General features: G+C 57.0%; 8 protein-coding genes across 8 annotated transcripts; 3 read left to right on the top strand and 5 right to left on the bottom strand.

Moving 5' to 3' along the window:
• Positions 1-1,004: 1,004 nt before the first annotated feature.
• On the top strand, positions 1,005-3,222 carry IWZ02DRAFT_474795 (major facilitator superfamily domain-containing protein; the record flags this gene model as incomplete). The annotated part of the gene is made up of 4 exons (XM_066769001.1): positions 1,005-1,062; positions 1,102-1,617; positions 1,669-2,496; positions 2,566-3,222. 4 exons carry the CDS (start codon positions 1,005-1,007, stop codon positions 2,829-2,831), a joined length of 1,668 nt encoding a protein of 555 aa, XP_066623979.1. The 3' UTR covers positions 2,832-3,222.
• Positions 3,223-3,243: 21 nt separating this feature from the next.
• Positions 3,244-4,317, top strand: IWZ02DRAFT_236630 (uncharacterized protein). The gene has a single exon (XM_066763016.1). It carries the CDS (start codon positions 3,482-3,484, stop codon positions 4,079-4,081), a length of 600 nt encoding a protein of 199 aa, XP_066623978.1. The 5' UTR covers positions 3,244-3,481; the 3' UTR covers positions 4,082-4,317.
• A 920-nt stretch (positions 4,318-5,237) lies between these two features.
• IWZ02DRAFT_236654 (uncharacterized protein) lies at positions 5,238-6,998 on the bottom strand. Its single transcript, XM_066763017.1, has 2 exons — positions 6,490-6,998; positions 5,238-6,438 (listed from the first exon to the last, which is right to left on the bottom strand). The coding sequence occupies exons 1-2, from the start codon at positions 6,877-6,879 to the stop codon at positions 5,629-5,631; spliced, it is 1,200 nt and encodes a 399-aa protein (XP_066623977.1). The 5' UTR covers positions 6,880-6,998; the 3' UTR covers positions 5,238-5,628.
• Positions 6,999-7,118: 120 nt separating this feature from the next.
• Positions 7,119-8,138, bottom strand: IWZ02DRAFT_432338 (1-aminocyclopropane-1-carboxylate deaminase; the record flags this gene model as incomplete). Its single annotated transcript, XM_066766212.1, has 1 exon — positions 7,119-8,138. The coding sequence occupies one exon, from the start codon at positions 8,136-8,138 to the stop codon at positions 7,119-7,121; it is 1,020 nt and encodes a 339-aa protein (XP_066623976.1).
• A 914-nt stretch (positions 8,139-9,052) lies between these two features.
• Positions 9,053-11,345, bottom strand: IWZ02DRAFT_469090 (uncharacterized protein; the record flags this gene model as incomplete). Its single annotated transcript, XM_066768685.1, has 8 exons — positions 9,053-9,177; positions 9,442-9,578; positions 9,624-9,950; positions 9,974-10,008; positions 10,144-10,365; positions 10,504-10,645; positions 10,673-10,714; positions 11,332-11,345. The coding sequence occupies 8 exons, from the start codon at positions 11,343-11,345 to the stop codon at positions 9,053-9,055; spliced, it is 1,044 nt and encodes a 347-aa protein (XP_066623975.1).
• Positions 11,346-11,892: 547 nt separating this feature from the next.
• On the bottom strand, positions 11,893-12,713 carry IWZ02DRAFT_236388 (uncharacterized protein). The gene is made up of 4 exons (XM_066763014.1): positions 12,457-12,713; positions 12,343-12,382; positions 12,244-12,286; positions 11,893-12,149 (listed from the first exon to the last, which is right to left on the bottom strand). Exons 1-4 carry the CDS (start codon positions 12,460-12,462, stop codon positions 12,008-12,010), a joined length of 231 nt encoding a protein of 76 aa, XP_066623974.1. The 5' UTR covers positions 12,463-12,713; the 3' UTR covers positions 11,893-12,007.
• A 618-nt stretch (positions 12,714-13,331) lies between these two features.
• Positions 13,332-15,502, top strand: IWZ02DRAFT_236407 (pyruvate kinase). The gene is made up of 6 exons (XM_066763015.1): positions 13,332-13,634; positions 13,694-13,738; positions 13,795-13,841; positions 13,918-13,998; positions 14,049-15,086; positions 15,136-15,502. The coding sequence occupies exons 1-6, from the start codon at positions 13,514-13,516 to the stop codon at positions 15,385-15,387; spliced, it is 1,584 nt and encodes a 527-aa protein (XP_066623973.1). The 5' UTR covers positions 13,332-13,513; the 3' UTR covers positions 15,388-15,502.
• Positions 15,503-15,686: 184 nt separating this feature from the next.
• Positions 15,687-18,371, bottom strand: IWZ02DRAFT_418117 (very long-chain acyl-CoA synthetase/fatty acid transporter; the record flags this gene model as incomplete). The annotated part of the gene is made up of 3 exons (XM_066765807.1): positions 17,981-18,371; positions 17,038-17,918; positions 15,687-16,856 (listed from the first exon to the last, which is right to left on the bottom strand). The coding sequence occupies exons 1-3, from the start codon at positions 17,985-17,987 to the stop codon at positions 15,687-15,689; spliced, it is 2,058 nt and encodes a 685-aa protein (XP_066623972.1). The 5' UTR covers positions 17,988-18,371.
• Positions 18,372-18,926: the final 555 nt, after the last annotated feature.

Here is an 18,926-nt window from a genome sequence, read left to right as displayed (position 1 = left end):
CGTCCGCTGTTAGATATGCCTGGGGAGTAGTCATCTACTATCCCAATTGCTCTTGGCGAGCTGTTGTCCACACTGAGTCTCCCTTCTTTTTCCACCCACTATGCCGCCTCACGTTAAATTTCCACCGCTGCAACTGTCCGTCTCTTCGCAGCAAATGCCTCGCTCAACATTCGTCACGGCCCGATATGCGACATCTTGCTATGTAATCAACCACAGCTAGCCGTTGGGCACATGCATGCCCTCCACCTTCAGCCACGCTCGCACAGGGCTAGGCCGTTTTCCCGGTTGTCCATGTCGAGGCTGACGCCGTTGCTACTTCTTCCCCAGACGTCGTCTCCTCCGCTCCAAGGTACTGATCGACCCGCATCTGCTCTGCATTGTCCACCCTCGGCACATTGTCTCTGTTTCGCCATTGTCGATTCCCGTCGTTTCCAACGTCCTCTTTTTGAATGCGGCGGGCGTCTCACAGCAGTCTGGCACAGCCTTGTCAAAGCCATGCGATGCGCCGCTAGCATCTCACTCGTGACATGGACACGGCCCGCACGCACATTGTTGCGTGTCCTGACAGCCATGGACGCTGACGCTCAAGAGCCGGCCAGCTCGCAATCGACGGCGATGAACCTGGGTCATCATCGCGCGTCGCCAACGTGAGCCAAGGCTCAAAGGTCGTCGAATGCGTCGATGCGGCACTGCCGACTTCCCAATCAAGGGCGCTTGTCGGCCACAGGGCCGGAATACTACGCCACTCGCCCTTCCGACTGGACGGGAATAAGGGCCTCCCCAGACCGCTACCGGCACTCCATGTACTCTGGATGCGACTCTTGCCTTTTTGTGGCGCTCTCGTGGGTCTTTGCCATGCCGTCATACCCATCCAGCGCTAGCTCGTCTTCGTCGTCTCCTCTGTACTTGAACCTTGGCTACTCCTCTCTCTTCTCTCTTCTCTCTGAGCTTCTTCCCGTGCTGGCTGTCCATGCCTGTTGCATGGCACCAATTTCCTGGAAACCATGGCGACCCCCGAGCTGGAGCTGCCTCCTTCGTCGTCCTTTACCACTGCTGCACCGAGTGGAAATGCCGCGGATATAAGAAACCCCATTCCAAAAGATGCCGAGAAGGAGCTGGATCTCGACAGGACTCTACGAGAAACGACTTCGACAGACCACCAAGCAATCATTTGGCATTACCTGACCTTCGACACTGAACTCCCGGCCCCTTCGAGCATAGAGCCCCCCCATCCAGGAGCCCCTCCACCACCAGAGTGCCCAAGCCTGAAAAAGTATCACGATCCCTTTGATTGGTCGCCAAAGCACAAGAACACTATTGTTTGGATTTCATGCATCGCCACGGCAATGACTGCCTTCACTGGAGGTTCCTACGCGCCTGCGGTAGGGCAAATGACGGCCGAGTTTGACATTACCGACACTCAATGCCTTACCGGAATCACCATTTTTACCTTTGGATTTGCCATTGCACCTATGGCGTTGGCACCATTTTCAGAAATCAACGGCCGAAGACCGGTATTCTTGTCTTGTGGAACCCTCTTCTGTCTATGCCAGCTTTGCTGTGCAGAAACACAAATATTTGCAGGCATGTTGGTTGCCCGCTTCTTCACGGGCGTCGGTGAGTGTTTAGGGCCTGAGACTCGCCCAATTTGATATTGATTCGCAACAGGGGGCAGTGTATTTTCAACCATGGTCGGCGGGGTCGTCAGCGACATTTACCACGCCCAGGACCGAAACACTCCAATGGCCATGTTCTCAGGAGCCGTACTATTTGGAACGGGTCTGGGGCCCATAGCAGGAGGATGGATGGTAGAACACTTGACATGGAGATGGGTATTCTGGTTGCAGACCATCGTGGACGCCGTCCTCATGGTTGTCGTCTGCGTGTGCTTCAAGGAGACTCGTGGAAATGTCTTGCTCAGTCGAAAAGCCAAAGCTCTCAACGCTTGGTACGAAGCTCGCGAAGCGGCCGGATACTACAACTTTGACATGCCTTGCACCTCGGATGTGTCTAAACCTCGGACGCCGCAGCGCATCAGGTGGAGGGTCAAGGCGGACGAGGAGCGAGCCACACTGCGGACCATGATTGCCATTTCGCTATTTCGACCATTCCACCTTCTCTTCACAGAGCCCGTTGTGTTCTTCTTCTCTCTCTGGGTCTCCTTTTCCTGGGCCATTCTCTACCTCACTCTCGGCGCCATCCCCCTCATCTTCCAGACGAATCACGGCTTTTCCGTCGGCGAGGCCAATTCCATCTTTGCATTCATGTGCGCGGCCGGTGTTCTCTTCACGCCTGTCTGCATCTACCAAGAGAAACTCGCGCGTCGTAGCGGCAAACTTCCAGATGGACCCGAAGAGCGCCTGTACTTTGCTTGTTTCCAGAGCATATTCATGCCGATCGGCATGTTCATGTTTGGCTGGACATCATTCAGTTCAATCCACTGGGTAGTCCCCGGCTTAGCCATTGGCATTGCAACCATTGGCATCTTTTCCATCTGTGCGCCTTCCCCTCCTAAGGCCTTGCCCGAGAAAATATCAAGAAGAAGCTGACATTACCCCGCCATAGACCTCGCCACCTTCAACTACCTCGCCGACGTCTACCACCGCTACGCCAGCTCAGCGCTTGCCGCGCAGTCCTTTTGCCGCAACGTCATCGGCGGCTGCTTCCCGCTCGCCACGGTCCCCATGTACCGCCAGCTGTCGTTTGGCGGCGCGTCGAGCCTGCTCGGCGGCATCGGCATCGTGCTGACCCTCGTGCCGTGGGTCCTGGCCTTCTACGGTCCCCAGATCCGCGCCCGGAGCAAGTTTGCCAATGAGCTTTTGAAGTCGTAGCTACCGCTGCTGTGCTTCGGCGCGTGTGCACTTCGAAATTCGCCTTTCCATTGTCGACAGCAGTGAGCGCCGCGCACGCATTGGAAGCATTCGTTATTCGATCTAGCGTCTGACGCAAGGCTTTTGTCTTAGTTTTTTTGGTTTGCGTCGTCCTTTCTTCTTGCGCATTTTGCATAGATTTTGCTACATACCCAAAGCAGACCGCCCACGCATACCAGTACTGCCAGTATGTAGGTGGACAGGTTGGGGAAGGGGGCGGGCGTCGGCAGATGAGACCACGAGGCTACGATTGACACGGCCGACAACGACGCGACACGTATGATATACCAAGCAAGTACCCAGCGCGCCATCATCATCATCATTCCCTTGCCTTTTTTTTTTTTTTTTTTTTTCTCTCTTTTTCCCCTTTCGTCTCGCTTGGCCTTCTACGTATCCACTATTCATCTCGAAGGAACCTTTCCAACTCAATCGCTTTCTACCCAATTTTCTCCGCTTTCTCTCCGTATTCTCCAACCCCCCTCGGGCCTATCGCCCACTATCTCCTCGGATAAGCCCTAGCTCTCGCGCTGGCAAGCTAGGCTAGCTGGCGCGTTTGTTTGCTGGCACTCACTCTCGCTGCACCTGCAACCCCAGGGTTCCCCCCGTCTCTCATGCCTGCCGACTGTGATGCCACGCCGCACAGGAACAGCCTTGCTGGGCGCAGCGCGGCGCGGCCTCGTCCCTCGTCTCGTGCACTCTCTTGTCCTCTTTCAGATTGCTCTATACCCTTTGATGGCTCCCCGCTGGCTGGCCTGACGAATGTACTTTATATACGCATGTATGTACGTGTCCATCTCGGTACAATACTCATCCATGCGCCCGCTTGCTTGCTTGCTTGCTTACTTCCTTGCTCTCAAGACCAACGTGTTATGCCGCGCTCCACTCCACTCCACTCCACTCCACTCCGCCGCTGCACTGTCTGCCATCGCAACGCGCGATGTTGCGAATGTACAGTAGTAAGCCGCCGCGTCTCGGTGTCCGTTGGTATCCGTCTCCGCATCTCCTCCATGCTCTCCCCCTCCCATCTTCTCATGCAAGTCACTCACCCACCCACCCACTCTCCTCGGTCGGATGCGATGAGCCTCCCCACGCGGGCGGGCAGGCAGGCAGGCGGGCGGGCCGCTTGCTCGCACGTATCCCGGCAACACTGCGCCGCTGGTATCGCTGCCGCTGCAGGGCTGGCTGGCTCGCTGTTTGTTCGGTGCTGCTGATGCGAGAAGTGAATTTGCGGGAGTTCCTAGGTTATCTTTGCATGTATCTACCGTCGAGTGTTGAGGCGGGACGGCTCTCCACCTCGTCGGTCGTCACTCAACTCACTCATCATCTCAGAATCACGTCGCGTGGGCGCCACCACCACTGCCAACTACCACTTGCGAGTAAGCAAGACGAACGAACGAACGAACGAACGAACAACAAGCAACCAACGCCAAACGTGCGCTGTACGACGACGCTGATTCGTCGATCCTGATTCTGACTTGTCCTTCATTCACTCATCTTTCTTTTTCTCCTTGCGTGTGCAGAGGAAACAAGTGAGGCGGCGGCGGCGGCAGCGGCAGCGGCAGTGCGATGGATGAGGTAAGCGTCGTTGCAAGCAAGCTAGCAAGCACGGCAACGTAGATCCGTACATACATATAAAGCAATAGAGGAGGAGATTGAAGAGAGTTTGGGATGCGTGCGTCGTGATTAGACAGACGGACAGGCGGTCGGGTTGGCTGCAGATGTGGTGGGCGGAGGGCACCATGACGCCATGACGCTAGCTGATGACGCTGGTGCCGGGGCAATGCGATTTTGTGGGCATGGAGGTGTGCTTAGCGAGAGGAGAAGAAGAAGAGGAAGAAGGTGAGTGGAGATGATGGGCCGGCCTCTGGATGGTAGCACAGGGCATCGGGAGGTACCATGTGATGTTGGAAGCGGCGGCCATATTTTGCTGCTGTACGTAGAAAGATACTTTCTGCGCTGTGTCTCTGCTTTTCTCATTTTTTTCTTTTTTCACTTGTTCAGCAAATTTGAGCAAGATTGTTAACAACAAACCACAAAGACGTAACGAATCCCCAATCCCGGAATCACGACACGCACAATCAATTCGCGGAATGCCGGAAGCAAAAGCGAGCAAGGCAACCTCCCCCACGGTGTCGGGCGGAGAGAGAGAGAGAGAGAGAGAGTGGGGGCTCAACTCAACTCGTCTCGTCCCACAGCCATCAGATGTTAAAAGTGGGATGGAAGCATGACGATGCTTAGCAAGAAGTACGTACCACCAGAAGCTGGTGAGCAACACAATTCTTTGCGAGTTTTCGTTTTCCCTTTCCTCGGGCACCAAGAGCACAAAAATTGAGACAAGAGGGACGGACGGGAACTATCAAATACAAAATGTGAACGGGATGAGTGGTGCAGCTGGGTTGATTCTTGACGCGGAAGGATGCATGGTTTGAGTCAGCCCCGCGACAAGGGAACGGATTGCAGGCGTTGCTCTCCAATCGCACGGCGCGCGCGCTGAGGGAGCAAAGTCGAACGTAGTGAATTGTTTCGCTTTCCTTGGTGCTGTGGAATGACGTGAGATGAAACTCGTTGGTGTTGTTTCAGGAAGTCAGGGCTGCGAGAATCCAACATGTTTAGGCTAGGTAGTGCGCCATGACGCAGGCCTAGAAAACAACGACAGCCAGGGCACAAGCTCCGTCAGCATATCACTGGTTATTTGTCTACCTCAATCGCACCCGACTGGCATTCTGCCCACGTTGCATCCGAATTCTCCCTTGGTCTCTCACAAGGGCTGTGGGTACTTGAGCGTCTCAATCTTCTCGGGATACCGCAGCCCCGCCTGCTTGCGCACCTCGTCCATGACTTCCATGATGGTGATACTCTCGGCCAAGTCCTCGAACCTGCCCTCCTTCCTGCCCTCGAGCAGCGCCGTCGCCGCCTCGTCGGCCTCCCAAAACATGCCCTGACCTTCACCTTCTGTCTGCATCGAGTCGCCAAAGCCGTTGCGCCATCCGCTTCCCTTGCCCGGACCTGGCTGCGGCCACTCGCGCTCGTCCACCGTTCCGTCATCGAGGATGAGGCGCGTCTTGGTCGGACGGTACAAGGGCGGGTAGATTTGGATCTCGCCCTTATCACCATGCACACGACAGGCGGGACCAGCAGTGTTGTTGCCGGTCGGGTCCGAAGCGTAGCGGATGCCAGTAGTGGCGACAGCGTGGACATCACCAGTCTTGGGGCGAGAGAAGGTGAGGAGTATAGTTGTGAGTTCATCGGCAGCGCCAGTGGGCGCGTAGCGCTTGAGCGACGAGAGAACCGACGGCGGCTTGCGGTCGGCAGGCGGGAGCGTCGTGTAGAGGGTTTGGAAGACCCAGGTCAAAGAGTAGATGCCCAGGTCGAGAAGAGCACCACCCGCCAGATCTGGGTTTACCATGCGATGCTTGCCATCGGCCATGGTGTTGTGCGGGTCCAGGGCGTGGCTGTTGTCGGCGTAGACGCGTTGGATCTCGCCGAGCTTGCCAGATTTAATCGTCTCGCGGACGTAGACGGACAGGGGGAAGTATCGGGTCCAGACGGCCTCCATTAGGAAGAGGTTCTGCTATGGTTAGACTGACAGTGCCAAAGAAATCACCGCACACAAGCATACCTTTTCCTTGGCTATCCTCACCAACTCCTTGAGCTGGTCGGCATTGACAGTAAAGGCCTTTTCGCACAGCACATTCTTGCCGGCCTCCAGACACAACCTGGCATTCTGGTAGTGGTGCGAGTGGGGGGTGGCAATGTAGACAATGTCGATGTTGGGGTCGGTGACGAGTTCTTCGTAGGAGCCGTAGGCTTTGGCGGTCGAAGGAGCGCCGACTTCCTTGAGAAAATCAGCGGCACGAGAGGCGCTCGACGAGCTGGCGGCGGCGACGACAGAGTGCTTGACGTTGGTCACTCCACGGGTGGCAGGGTCGACGAGAAGGTCTCTGGCAAAGGTCAGGGCGATGCCTCCGGTGGCCAGGATGCCCCAGCGAATCTCTTTGGGCGCAGACATGATGAGGCGAGAGGAATTGAAGAGGATGAGGACTGGGATAGGGTCAATTGGGCCGAGGGACGAGGGTTATGATGGTGGGAACTCTGTACATGTACAGGTACGTACCCCGCCTCCCGTCCCGCCTGAAGGAAGCTTTGACTGATGGAGTAGGTCATGACGAAAGCGGGGCTCTGCGGCCGTGCAGGAAACAACTTCCAACATGAATTCTTCTATCGACACCGATGAGGTCCATCCCACCCTCAGCCGTTGCGGAAGAGGTAGCTGTAGGCGTTGAGCGCCGGCGCGCCACCAAGGTGTGCATACAGCACGCGGCTGCCCTCGGGGAACTCGCCGTTGCGCACCATTTGGATCAGTCCGTCCATCGACTTGCCCTCGTACACGGGATCCGTCAACATGCCCTCGGTCCTGGCACACAGTCTGATGGCCTCGAGCGTGCCCTCGTTGGGCAATCCGTACTCGGGTCCGCCAAACCGCGTGTCCAGCACCACATCTTCCTCTGTGATCTCCCGCCCCAACTCCACCAAGTCTGCCGTGTTCTTAGCAATGCGGAGAACCTGCGCGCGCGTCTTCTCGGGCTTTGCGCTGCCGTCGATGCCAATGACCTTGTTGGCGCGTCCGTCGGCCGCGAATCCCACAATCATGCCCGCCTGCGTCGACCCCGTCACGGCGCACACGACGATGTAGTCGAACTTGAACCCCAGCTCGGCCTCCTGTTTCCTCACCTCCTCGGCGAAACCGACAAAGCCCAGTCCGCCCTTGGGGTGCTCCGAGCAGCCCGCCGGCACGGGAAATGGTTTGCCGCCTTTGCTCTTGACCTCCTCCATGGCTGCTTCCCAGCTGGGCCGGATGCCAATGTCGAATCCTGCCGCGTCGAGGCGCACGTCGGCGCCGAGGATGCGCGACAGCTCAATGTTGCCCACCCGGTCGTAGACGGCGTCGTGGTAGTTTACCCAGTTTTCTTGCACCAACACACAAGACATTCCCAGATGTGCCGCGACGGCTGCGACCTGCCGCGTCTGGTTCGACTGGATCCCGCCAATCGACACGAGCGTGTCGTAGCCTCCTTCAATGGCATCCGGCACAATGTACTCTAGCTTGCGTGTCTTGTTGCCGCCAAACGCCAATCCCGAATTGCAGTCCTCGCGTTTGGCGTAGATTTGCACCTTGTTGCCCAGTTCCGCGGACAGTCGCTTGAGATGTTGAATGGGCGTTGGCCCGGAGAAGGTGAGGTCGTACTTGGAGAACTTGTCGAGCTTCATGGTGGCGTCGGCGTAGGTGGCAGGTGGGTTGGTAGTGTAGAGTTGGACTGGCTGGCTTCTTCACTGTTTGGCAACCTTCTGCTCTTCATATGTTTGTGTTCAATGCCGTCCAGTGTCGGCTACAGCCGGCCGAATGCGTCACACGACAGTCTTCGGCTTCACGTTTACGTTGCCGACCGACATCGCAGAACTGGATGATGTGCCAGTTTGTCGTGACTGTAGCTTTCTAGTCAACGAGCTATCCGGGCTAGTGATCTTCAGGCCCACCGCCAGTGTTGGCCTGTCAAACGACCCCAAGTTCTGGGAAAGATGGAGAGGAGCAAAAGCAACAGGGGAAGCTTACCATGATGACCTTTGGATTGCCCAGTCAAAACATCCATTGCGAAGCCGTAGTATTGCAATCCCAAAGCGACAGAAAGAATTGTTGAAAAACAGTACAGGAAGTTGGTCACCATTTTGGCCGATAAGCTCGAGTGGGCCCCCGCGACTTCAAAGGTTCGGCCCTATCTATCACGACTGCCAGATTCGGTAATCGAGACGATCGCCTCTAAAACTAGACGCCGCGCAGCAAAGCTCGGGGTTCCATTCAATTGGCGCCGCAAAGACGTTGGGCGCATAACAAAAAGTGCGAGGAGTACACAGGGAACATGCGCACATTTTCACAGGGGACCGACAAGTAGCATTCAAGCTCCCCCCCCCCAGAGCCAGATCAGGTACCCAATCCAGAGCACTCAAGCGTTTACGAGGAGGGATGGAGACAGAGCATAGCAGCCTGATTCATAGATGTTATGGAAATTTACACCATGGCCTTTCTTCAGCCTGAGCCCCCTTTCCAACCAACTTTCCCCTCCCTTTCCCCTTTCCCTTTCTACTTTTCAATCCAAGTACAACAGCAGCTCATCGCACCACTCGCCTCACCATCCCACAATGCCATCCGGCCGCACGAGTACAGCACCGTTGGCGCCGACGCCGCACGCCGCTGCCCACGCGCCGTCGCGGTCGTGATATACGTCCATGTCTCCTTCTTTCACATCTGTACCTCAGCGGCGCTCTTTTCCTGGACGAGCACGCCCCTGACCAGCCCGCCAACCACCTTCTCCTACCCCACCTCGCCCCGCCGCGCAATCAAGAGGGGGCGGTCCAACGGCAGCAGGTCGCGCAGTGCCACCACTTTTTTTCGATTTTCTCCGGCCGCGTGTCGTACTTGCTCGTTATTTTGAAGCGTGATGCTGCGGCCGCTGAACAACCCACGCATGCGGCTAGTGGTGGCCTGGCAGCGTCGACGCGGCGTAGACATCGCGACAGAACTCGCCCGTCGGGCCGAGCTGCCCGCCCTCGAGCGGGTCGCGGAGGACAGCGATGAATGAGGGCAGGGGGAGTAGCGTTGTAGCCTCTACGTCCGCGCTGCCATTTACTTTTACCGCTTTCAAGACAGTCTCGCTGCTCGCCGCCGGCGCTACCATCTCTGCAGCAGAGGGATAGAACCAGCCAACCTCAGTCCCAGGGGCCTTGAATCCGCGATCAAGGATGTGCAAAGCCTCGGCGACGGCGGCGCGCTTCTCTGCGTACGCGAGGGTGTCCTGGGTCGAAGACGGCGGCGGGTCCAGCGCCATGGCGAGCTTCCAAACTAGATTGAAGGCGTCTTGGATGCCCGGTACGTCGCGGCGTGGATGGCGTCGATGTTCCAATGCGAGAGACTGAGCAAGCACCTCGACGGTCACGTCGTCCGTATTTCCCAGACTGTCACGGATGCGGCGAGCCAGCGCCGCGCCGTCAGAATGCGTTGGATCGCCTGCCGTCGGCGAGATAATGCTTCGTCTTGCAGTTTGTCTGACAGAGGCCAGGGCCCAATTTGGTACATGAAGCCCGTCTTAGTGCTACCGCAGCGGTCCGGGTGCGTCAGCCAGGTTATGAAGTTGCGCGGGTCAGGATGGATGGCGCGAAGCGACGCTCGCATGTGTGCAGTCAGCATGTTGAATATGTCGCGCTCGCCGAGTCAGAGGACGGAGAGGGCTGAGGTGAAAGAGCGGCCGCCGTCGGCGCAGATGACGAAGCTTGCGTGGACGGGTTCTTCAGCGGAAGACAAGCCCCGGTCGAGGTGGCGTACTTGAAGCGTGACTGTGTCCTGGTCTGCAGAGTCGGACAGCGACGTCACTTCTGCCGAATACTTGATTCCCGTGGGGTTCAGCTGCTCGGCTCTGCGTTTGAGAATAGGCTCCAGTCTGATCTGTGGGAGAATGGCATAGCGCGTCGGTCCATGTCTGGCATACACATCAGCATCAGGGCCACCTCCTCATGCATCGCGGGATGCTATTTTTCTGCCCCTGGAGCCAATTTCGGTATACCATGCTGTCCGTCCTGCTACGTCAGGCGGAGCGGAGATGGCGTAAACGTCCTCTTCGATGCCCATGACACGAAAGATCTCCGTGGTTCGTTGATTGATCCCGCAAGCCCTGGGACATATCGCCGTGCTAGGGTGTCGTTCGAACAAGACATGGGGTATGTTCCTGAGAGAGAGAAGAATAGAACAAGACAGTCCTATAGGTCCGCCACCTATGATGGCAACTGGTTGCACGCTGAGTTCAGATATGGTGAGAAGTTCTGGTCGTCAATTAAATATGATACTAGAACCAGAAGATGCCTTGACTACTCTTTTGATGTTTGAATCTTGCCCTGCTCTTTTCTAGAGATGAGAGCGCTTCCTGTATAGCCGGCTGTCCACTGGATCTCGTGGAGAATCGGCAGTGCCAGCTCTTCGGCAGGAGGTCTTCGGGAATCCCGGACTGATGTATACTAGTTATTCAAGACGGAGCTCTAGACGTGGTTCCGACTTATGCTGCGCTTCCGTGAGGGGCTCTGGCCAATAGAAATCTGTCCCTCCAGGGTAGTCAAGCGATCATGACTAAGCAGAGTAAAGCATCAGAAACGCTGGACAACATGAGCACAGTCTTGAAAGACTTGTAAATTCGGGCGTAGAACGCTCCTTGACCGATGGCAGGAGGGCAAGGTTGACGCAGCAGACTGGCGCCAAGAGGTAAGAGTAAGGCGAAGTCGGATAGATTTTCATCCAGAGGGAGTGCCGTGTGTTAGCTCCAGACACGACTCAAGATGGACAGCTCGTTCGGTCAACGTGCCGATGTAAGTATCAAGCAAATCGTATCAAACCCACTCCTGATGACGAGTTGGTTCCCACAATTTGGTTGCCATGCCTGCCGGAGACCGACCATGTTCTTGGCGAACTTTGCACATCAAACAGTGGCATCCTTTACTTTGGAGTGGCGTTAAAGCTGACTGCCATAAGACTGGCTGGTGTCCGACAAAGAAAAGTGAGAATGTTGAAGAATCTAATCGCAAGCGAGGAGTCCACTCCAGCGAGGCCAGGATCGGAGATGCTGGCAGCAAAAACAATCGAGCTATCATCCTATCCTCATCTGCTCGTGGCACCTTTTTTCGACCGCAACTATCATCTCATTCTGAGGCTTGGCTGCCAAAAATTTCCCAACTGGAAGCTTTTGGTCCACTAGGAGCGTCGTCAGCATGCTATTTCTGCGAGCATTTGAGCAAAGGAGAAGTTAAGCCGCAATCATATGAAACCAGGTCAAATGCGCTCCGACGAGGAAAGTTGAGGACGAGTCCATGAATAGACAGAGCTGCAAAGGTATCTTGAACCCCAAACGCCTCCCCTTGACAAGTCGAAACAAAGATGGCCAGGTTGACAGCCGTTGTTCACGACGCTGATACCACATTCGCCGGCCTCGCAGCCCCTTGCGCGCCGTAAACAGACCCCGAACATTTCAAGCCGTTCCCAAAATTGAATGTTATGCGTGGTGTGGAGTTGCGGGTATCGCGTGGGATGGGGTGTTGGGCGTTTAGCGCTTGCGCTCGAAGTATCCGCTCGTGCTCATGATGGCGACGCTCTGGTCCATGAGGACTTCACCAACCCAGAGGTAATTGTCTAGCCACTTTTTGATATTTTCGGAGTGGGTCACGCTCTCGGGCTTGACACTAGGCCTACGAGTCCCAGAAAGGCGGGAGGAAGTCAGCGAGCTGTCTTGCTTGGTCGTATGAAGTGAGGAGAGGTCAGGCAGCAGACGGGAGGGCATACGTAAGGCCGGTCGAGCGCTTAACGCCAGCGAGGAAAGCGGAGACTGGATCATGTTAGAGCGAGCGAGGTCGGGAGAGGTTTTGATTAATGGGAGCGCACAGAGGACAGCGTCGAAGGCGTAGTGGGTCAGTCGTCCGAGCTGCAGGTGAGGTGGTGAGCCCGTGGTGTTTTGGAAGCCGCCGGCGGGTGGAGGCGGGTGGAGTGACAACTTACGACCATGATTGCTGCCTTGGTTGTTTCGGGAGTGGCGAAGGGGGGACAGACTGGAGCGGGCGATGCGGCGATTCGGCGACACGGCGCGGACAGGCAGAGTGGTGCAAGGTATGGAGAGTGAGTGGACGATGTGAGAGTACGGAGAGGAAGAGTGAGATGCAGGTCGCAACGGTGGATGTAGCAGCGGAGGCGCCCACACCGAGCGGGGCGGCGGACGGGGAGTCGGATCGGGAGCGGCACTCGGGAAGCCGTGGGTGGAGAAAGCACGGGCCAAGAGCCGAGGGGCGGAGACCGACCTGAGCTGAGATAAGCGCCAAGGAAGCGAGCGCACAAGCCGGAAGACGCAGCTTAGCTTAGCGTGCCGTTGTCAATAATCCCTGTCCTAGCTTCTGCAGCGGCGAGTGCGACCGGAGTCCACCCAACGCAGAACCAAGACGAATCAGGAAACAATCCAGTCGGAAAAGTGTGAGTGTTTCCGCCGCCAACTGTTGCGCACCTACTGTGGTGCCTTGCCACAGGGCCCGTCCCGCCGTCGACTTGGTGTTTGCTTGCGACTGCTCATGTTTGGCCAGAAGCCAATCGCTGATCAGGAACTAGCAAATTAAATGCACCGCGTTTCGGTGGGCAGGGCAGGTCTGAGCGACGGTGGGGTTCAGTTGAGGTCAACAGTTCGCCGAGTGCCTACAGAAGCTGACCTCACGTTATAACTTTGAAAGATATAATGCGTTTCAACATGGCTTATTCGCTGAACCCGCGAGTGGGCTATAATTTCTTGGGCAAGCATGCCCAATTGGTGAGTCTAGGTCTGTCTCGGACCCTAACAGGTCCAAGAAAAAAAAAAACCCCCCCCCCCCCCCCCCCCCCCCCCCCCCCCTCCCGCCCGCTCCCCGTCGGAGCTCTCCATCCATCCCACCACATTTCTTCTCCGACGCCGCAGCCAGCCCACTCCTCCTTCCCCTTCCTCTTCTTCTTCTTCTTCACCACCACTTTCCGCTCCTCTGTTTTGCAACACACGCTTCAACACCTCTCTCTTCTCTAGATACCCCCTCTTAGAAAAATGGCCAACGCTCTGGACCACCTCCACGCCGGACGCACTCGTGTTGAGTGGCTGTCGCAGCTCAACACCGAGTACCGCCCCGCGAAGAACTACCGCCGCACTGCCATTATTGGCACCATTGGTGTGTTTGCCAATTCCTGCCTGATTCCTGCCCGTCGCAAGCTAACCTCTCTCAAACAGGTCCCAAGACCAACTCCGCTGAGAAGATCAACCTTCTCCGCAAGTGTTAGTTTCCGCACAAGCTTTCCGCGTCACAGAGCTCCAAAGCTGACACATTGCAGCCGGCCTCAACATTGTTCGCATGAACTTTTCCCACGGCTCATACGAGGTAAGGCGGAGCTGAGCTGCAGCATGGTCAACATGCTGTGGGGAGAGAAAAGCACAATTGGCTGACCTCAGGACAGTATCACCAGTCCGTCATTGACAACGCCCGCGAGGCCGAGCGCACCCAGACCGGCCGCCCTCTCGCGATTGCTCTTGACACCGTAAGCCTCTTTGCTCTATTCGCAATTTTCACCTTCTAATTCTCCAACAGAAAGGTCCCGAAATCCGCACGGGTAACACCGTTGGCGACCAAGACCACCCGATCAGCGCTGGTGACGAGCTCATCATCACCACCGACGACAAGTATGCGACGGCTTGCGACAACAAGATCATGTACGTCGACTACAAGAACATCACCAAGGTGATTGAGGTTGGTCGCATTATCTTCGTCGACGACGGTGTCCTGTCCTTCACCGTCGAGGAGATTGTCGACGACAAGACCCTGCGCTGCAAGTGTGTCAACAACGGCAAGATCTCTTCCAAGAAGGGCGTCAACCTGCCCAAGACCGACATTGACCTTCCCGCCCTCTCCGAGAAGGACAAGAGCGACCTGAGATTTGGTGTCAAGAACAAGGTCGACATGGTCTTCGCCTCGTTCATCCGCCGTGGCAGCGACATCAAGGCCATCCGTGAGGTCCTCGGGGAGGACGGCAAGGAGATTCAGATCATCGCCAAGATCGAGAACCAACAAGGTGTCAACAACTTCGACGAGATCCTCAAGGAGACTGACGGTGTCATGGTCGCCCGTGGTGACCTTGGTATTGAGATTCCTCCTGCTCAGGTCTTCATCGCCCAGAAGATGATGATCACTAAGTGCAACATTGCCGGCAAGCCCGTAATTTGCGCTACCCAGATGCTCGAGTCCATGACCTACAACCCCCGTCCCACCCGCGCCGAGGTTTCCGACGTTGGCAACGCTGTCCTCGACGGTGCCGACTGCGTCATGCTTTCTGGCGAGACTGCCAAGGGCGACTACCCCCAGGAGGCTGTCTCGATGATGCATGAGACCTGCCTGCTCGCCGAGGTTGCTATTCCCTACCTCAGCGCCTTTGACGAGCTCAGGAAGCTTGCTCCCGTCCCCGTTCCCACCACCGAGACTTGCGCCATGGCTGCCGTTTCTGCCTCCCTCGAGCAGAACGCTGGTGCTATCCTCGTCCTGACCACCAGCGGCAACACTGCCCGCCTGGTCGCCAAGTACCGCCCCGTCTGCCCCATCATCATGGTCACCCGCAACGCTGCTGCTGCCAGGGTATGTTGAGACTTGCCTTTTGTCCAAATTCGTTGCTAACAAAACATAGTATTCTCACCTGTACCGTGGAGTCTACCCCTTCTACTTCCCTGAGGAGAAGCCCGACTTCAAGAGCGCCCCTTGGCAGGAGGATGTCGACCGCCGTCTCAAGTGGGGTATCATGAACGCCATCAAGCTCGGCGTTCTCAACCGCGGCGACGCTGTCGTTTGCGTCCAGGGCTGGCGCGGCGGCATGGGCCACACCAACACCCTCCGCATTGTGCCGGCTCAGGAGGACCTTGGCCTTGACCAGGAGGCCTAAGTTACTGATCCAACGCAGTGCAAGAGCTCGTTGACTACGAGAGTTGGTATATGGAAGAGTTTCGAATCGCAAAAGCGCCATGACAAGCGCAGCAATGGCTAGGGGAAATGATGGTACGAAGAAGAAACGGAATGGGACCCGCATTAGAAGGATGTGAATGGGCCGGAGTAACTGGACGGTTTCACGATTTTGACTGAATTCATGAAAATTTCTCTCTTCATTGATGTGTGATGCCCAAGCCTGCTAAATGTGTGCAACACGGGGATATCTCTCTCTTCTATGATCCAGCTCTTGATCTATTAAAGCTTGACTCCTCCAGCCATCAATCTATCAAACTCCCTCTTCCCAAAACGTTCATATCTACCTTCGCTCAGCCAATACATCCTATCTCCAGATCTAGCCACGGCCTCTGGATCGATTCCCTCCTTCTGCAAAACGTGCTTTTGCAGCTTATTTGTCCCTGTCACGGACAAAGCCTTTGTGACCCTGACGAAAACCGGCACGGCATATTTGGGCAGACAAGCGCTCGCATGCTCGGCGAGGACTCGCAACTTATCCCTCTCCCAGCGCTCATCCATGCCCTCGGCGCCCTTCAACGAGAGCGCCGCACAGCCAGCGCGGCCCTCGGCGCCCGGGACGCTGACACCGTAGACGACGACATCACCGACGACGTCGCCGCCGCGGCCGCCGCCGGCCAGCGCGCCGGCCACCTCGAGCGTCGCCACGTTCTCGCTCTTCCAGCGAAACGTGTCGCCGAGGCGGTCGACGAACCACCAGCGGCGCGCCGCGTCCCGGCGCAGCAAGTCGCCCGTGCGGAACCAGGCGTCGCCGGGGGCCAGCACGTCGCGGGCGACCTTTGCCGCCGACGCGCGCGCGTCGCCGAAGTAGCCCTGGAACGTGGCGCGCGGGTCGTCGGCCGGCAGGCGGAACAGCAGTTCGCCGGGCTCGTCTACGCCGCACGGTATGATGTGGTTGTTGTTGTTGTTGTTGTTGTTGTTGGTGTCGCGCAGCAGCGCGCCCGTCTCGCAGTCGACGCGTGCCACTACTTGCAGCTTGCCGCGGCCGAAGGCCAGTGCGGATGCCAGCGCGCCGAAGTAGCCTACGGCGCCGGCCGTGAAGGGGCCAGAGCTGCGGTTCCATACGGCGGCTGGGCCCTCGGTGGCCGCGTAGAACTCGCATACGGTGCGGATGTTGAAGCGCGTGGTGAAGCGCGTCCACACGTCTGGCCGCAGCCCGTTGCCGAAGATGGTGTGCACGCCATGTGTGGAGTCGAGCGCAGCATTGGGCGGCGAGGCGAGCAGGTACCGCAGTGTTTCGCCGACGTATTGGAGGTGCGTGGCGCGTGTGGCGTGGAGCGAGGGCAGGAGGTGCGTTGTGGAGAACGAGGGCGCTAGGACGAGCGTTGTGCGCGTTGAGAGGACGGCGAGGAGCGCAAGGAGGGAGGCAGACGTGTGGTAGAGGGGCATGGCCTGGAGAACGGCAGAGCGTCAGTCATGGTTCATTGGCGTACTCGGGATCAAGCCGAAGATGCTGAGGCGCGAGAGGCGTGAGGCTCGATTCATGTCTACGCCGAAACTCAATCCTCGTGAGAAGTGGTGGAGGAGGACACGAGAAAGGCATGTAGGCGCAGCAGGGATATACTGAACTCACGGTATACACGACATCCCCCTGCTTCATCGGCAACCACAAGCCACAGAACAATGCTGCAACTTTTGCCTTGCCCCAGCTCACTACAGCCGGCTTTGGCAATCCAGTCGTCCCGCTCGTGTATATCAGAATTGCCATGTCTTGGATCTTTTCGACGCTGCGCTGCTCATCTTCCACCCTTAGTCCCTCCTCCTTCAAAATACCTTCGTCGCGTACATCAAGCCCAAATCTGACCACTGTGATGCGCCGGCCATTGGCACCCTCTTCTTTTCCAGACCCATCAACCAGACCTCTCCACACTTCACCGCCCTCGGCATACTTGTCCCTGACCTCGTCTTCACTCCCCACGAGGACGACCTTGGCCGTCGAAATTCGCACACAGTGTAGCAGCCCCGCCCCCGTCAAGTGGTGATTGATGAAGGCGGGAGTGGCGCCCAGCGACCACAGTGCAAACCACGCCACCACGAAGCGCGCGCTGTTGGGCATGTCGAGCGCCACGACCTCCCCACGTCCAACACCGTGCTCGCGGCGCAGGTACCGCGCAAAGGATAGCACCGCCGCATACACGGCGCCGTAAGTGTGCGACTCCAAGCGGATTTTGGATCCTGATTCTCCATTGGCGTGTGAGGTGGAGCGACCACTGTTGGGCGGGTGGTGGGGTATTTGCAAAAAGGTCGTGTCGCGAGTCCGCGGGTCCAATGCCGCGGCTTCGAGGTCGTAGAAGCAGCTTGTTCGGTCGTGGCGCTCGGCGCGTGTGGCCGTGTAGACGGCGCGTAGTCCAGCTTGCATAAACCAAGCGTCGTAGGAGAGACCGAGGCGCGCATCGAGATACATAGAACCAGTGACAGCAGCGGCACCGACCATAGCCAGCGCCGCGAGAGGGACTGCAGCGTTGTGTCAGAAAAGATGGTCAATTGCTTTGCGCTGGTGGGCAGAGGTAGCAAACCTGGCATAGTTGCGATAATTGACAATAAGAGCTGGATTAGACAGAAATCTTTGGTGTCATGAGTTTAAACGTGACTTGAAGAGAGTGTGTAGGGCTAGCTCTGCCGTGTGGCCATATCGGTGCTGTACGTACATGTACAACAAACAGTGCCGCGGACAATCAATGACGGCGGACCCGAGAGGCTGGCCAAGGACAAAACAACATGGTTGAGACGAGACAGACACGGGAAAAACGAAGGCGAAAACGAGAGGCGAATGACGTGAAACACCGCCAAGCTAAGCGAGCGAAGAGCAGAGCTCAGGACGGAGAGCACTCCATTCGTTCATGGTGCGCAGGCAGGGAGGGGAGGGGGTGGAGAGGGTTGGAGATTGCTCCCTGTGGGATGCGAGGCGGAGCAGTGGAGAGAACAAAGCGACGCGTCGTAGCCGAGTAGCCTTTGCTTTTTCGCTAACCCCTACCATCTCTGTCCATCAGCGAGCGCCCTATCACGTCAAATCTCGGCCATCAAAACAAACCTATCCATCAATGCCTCTCGACAGCTCATCACCCGCCAGCTGTCTGCCCGAAACTTCCCTCGCCTTTCCGCGCGCATACGCACTTATTTCCTTGGCTTGGGCTACGATTGGAGTCCAGGGTTTGCCGTAAATTATTGCCTATCGTGAGCATAAATTGGTGCTCTACAGCAATGTCTCCGTCCGTCGTCCGTCGTCCGTCTGGTGTTGCTGAGGTCAGTATCACTAACAGTGTTTACGCCTGCATTAGTTATCTGCACCTGAGTAACTTTGCACACTGTAGCCGACCCGACCCAGCTGTTGCTTGATCCATTCTAAAGTATCGGAATTTCACTCGGACCGCCCAACTTCGTCATCTGAGACATCAGGGCCAACTCCATTAAGCTTAAGTGGACTGATGGAGAAATGAGGGCTCGTCTGAATAAACGTCTGAG

Source organism: Phyllosticta citriasiana, assembly GCF_038021145.1.
Source record: "Phyllosticta citriasiana strain CBS 120426 chromosome Unknown IWZ02scaffold_5, whole genome shotgun sequence".
NCBI lineage: Eukaryota > Fungi > Ascomycota > Dothideomycetes > Botryosphaeriales > Phyllostictaceae > Phyllosticta > Phyllosticta citriasiana.
This window is presented reverse-complemented; position numbering and strand designations above follow the sequence as displayed.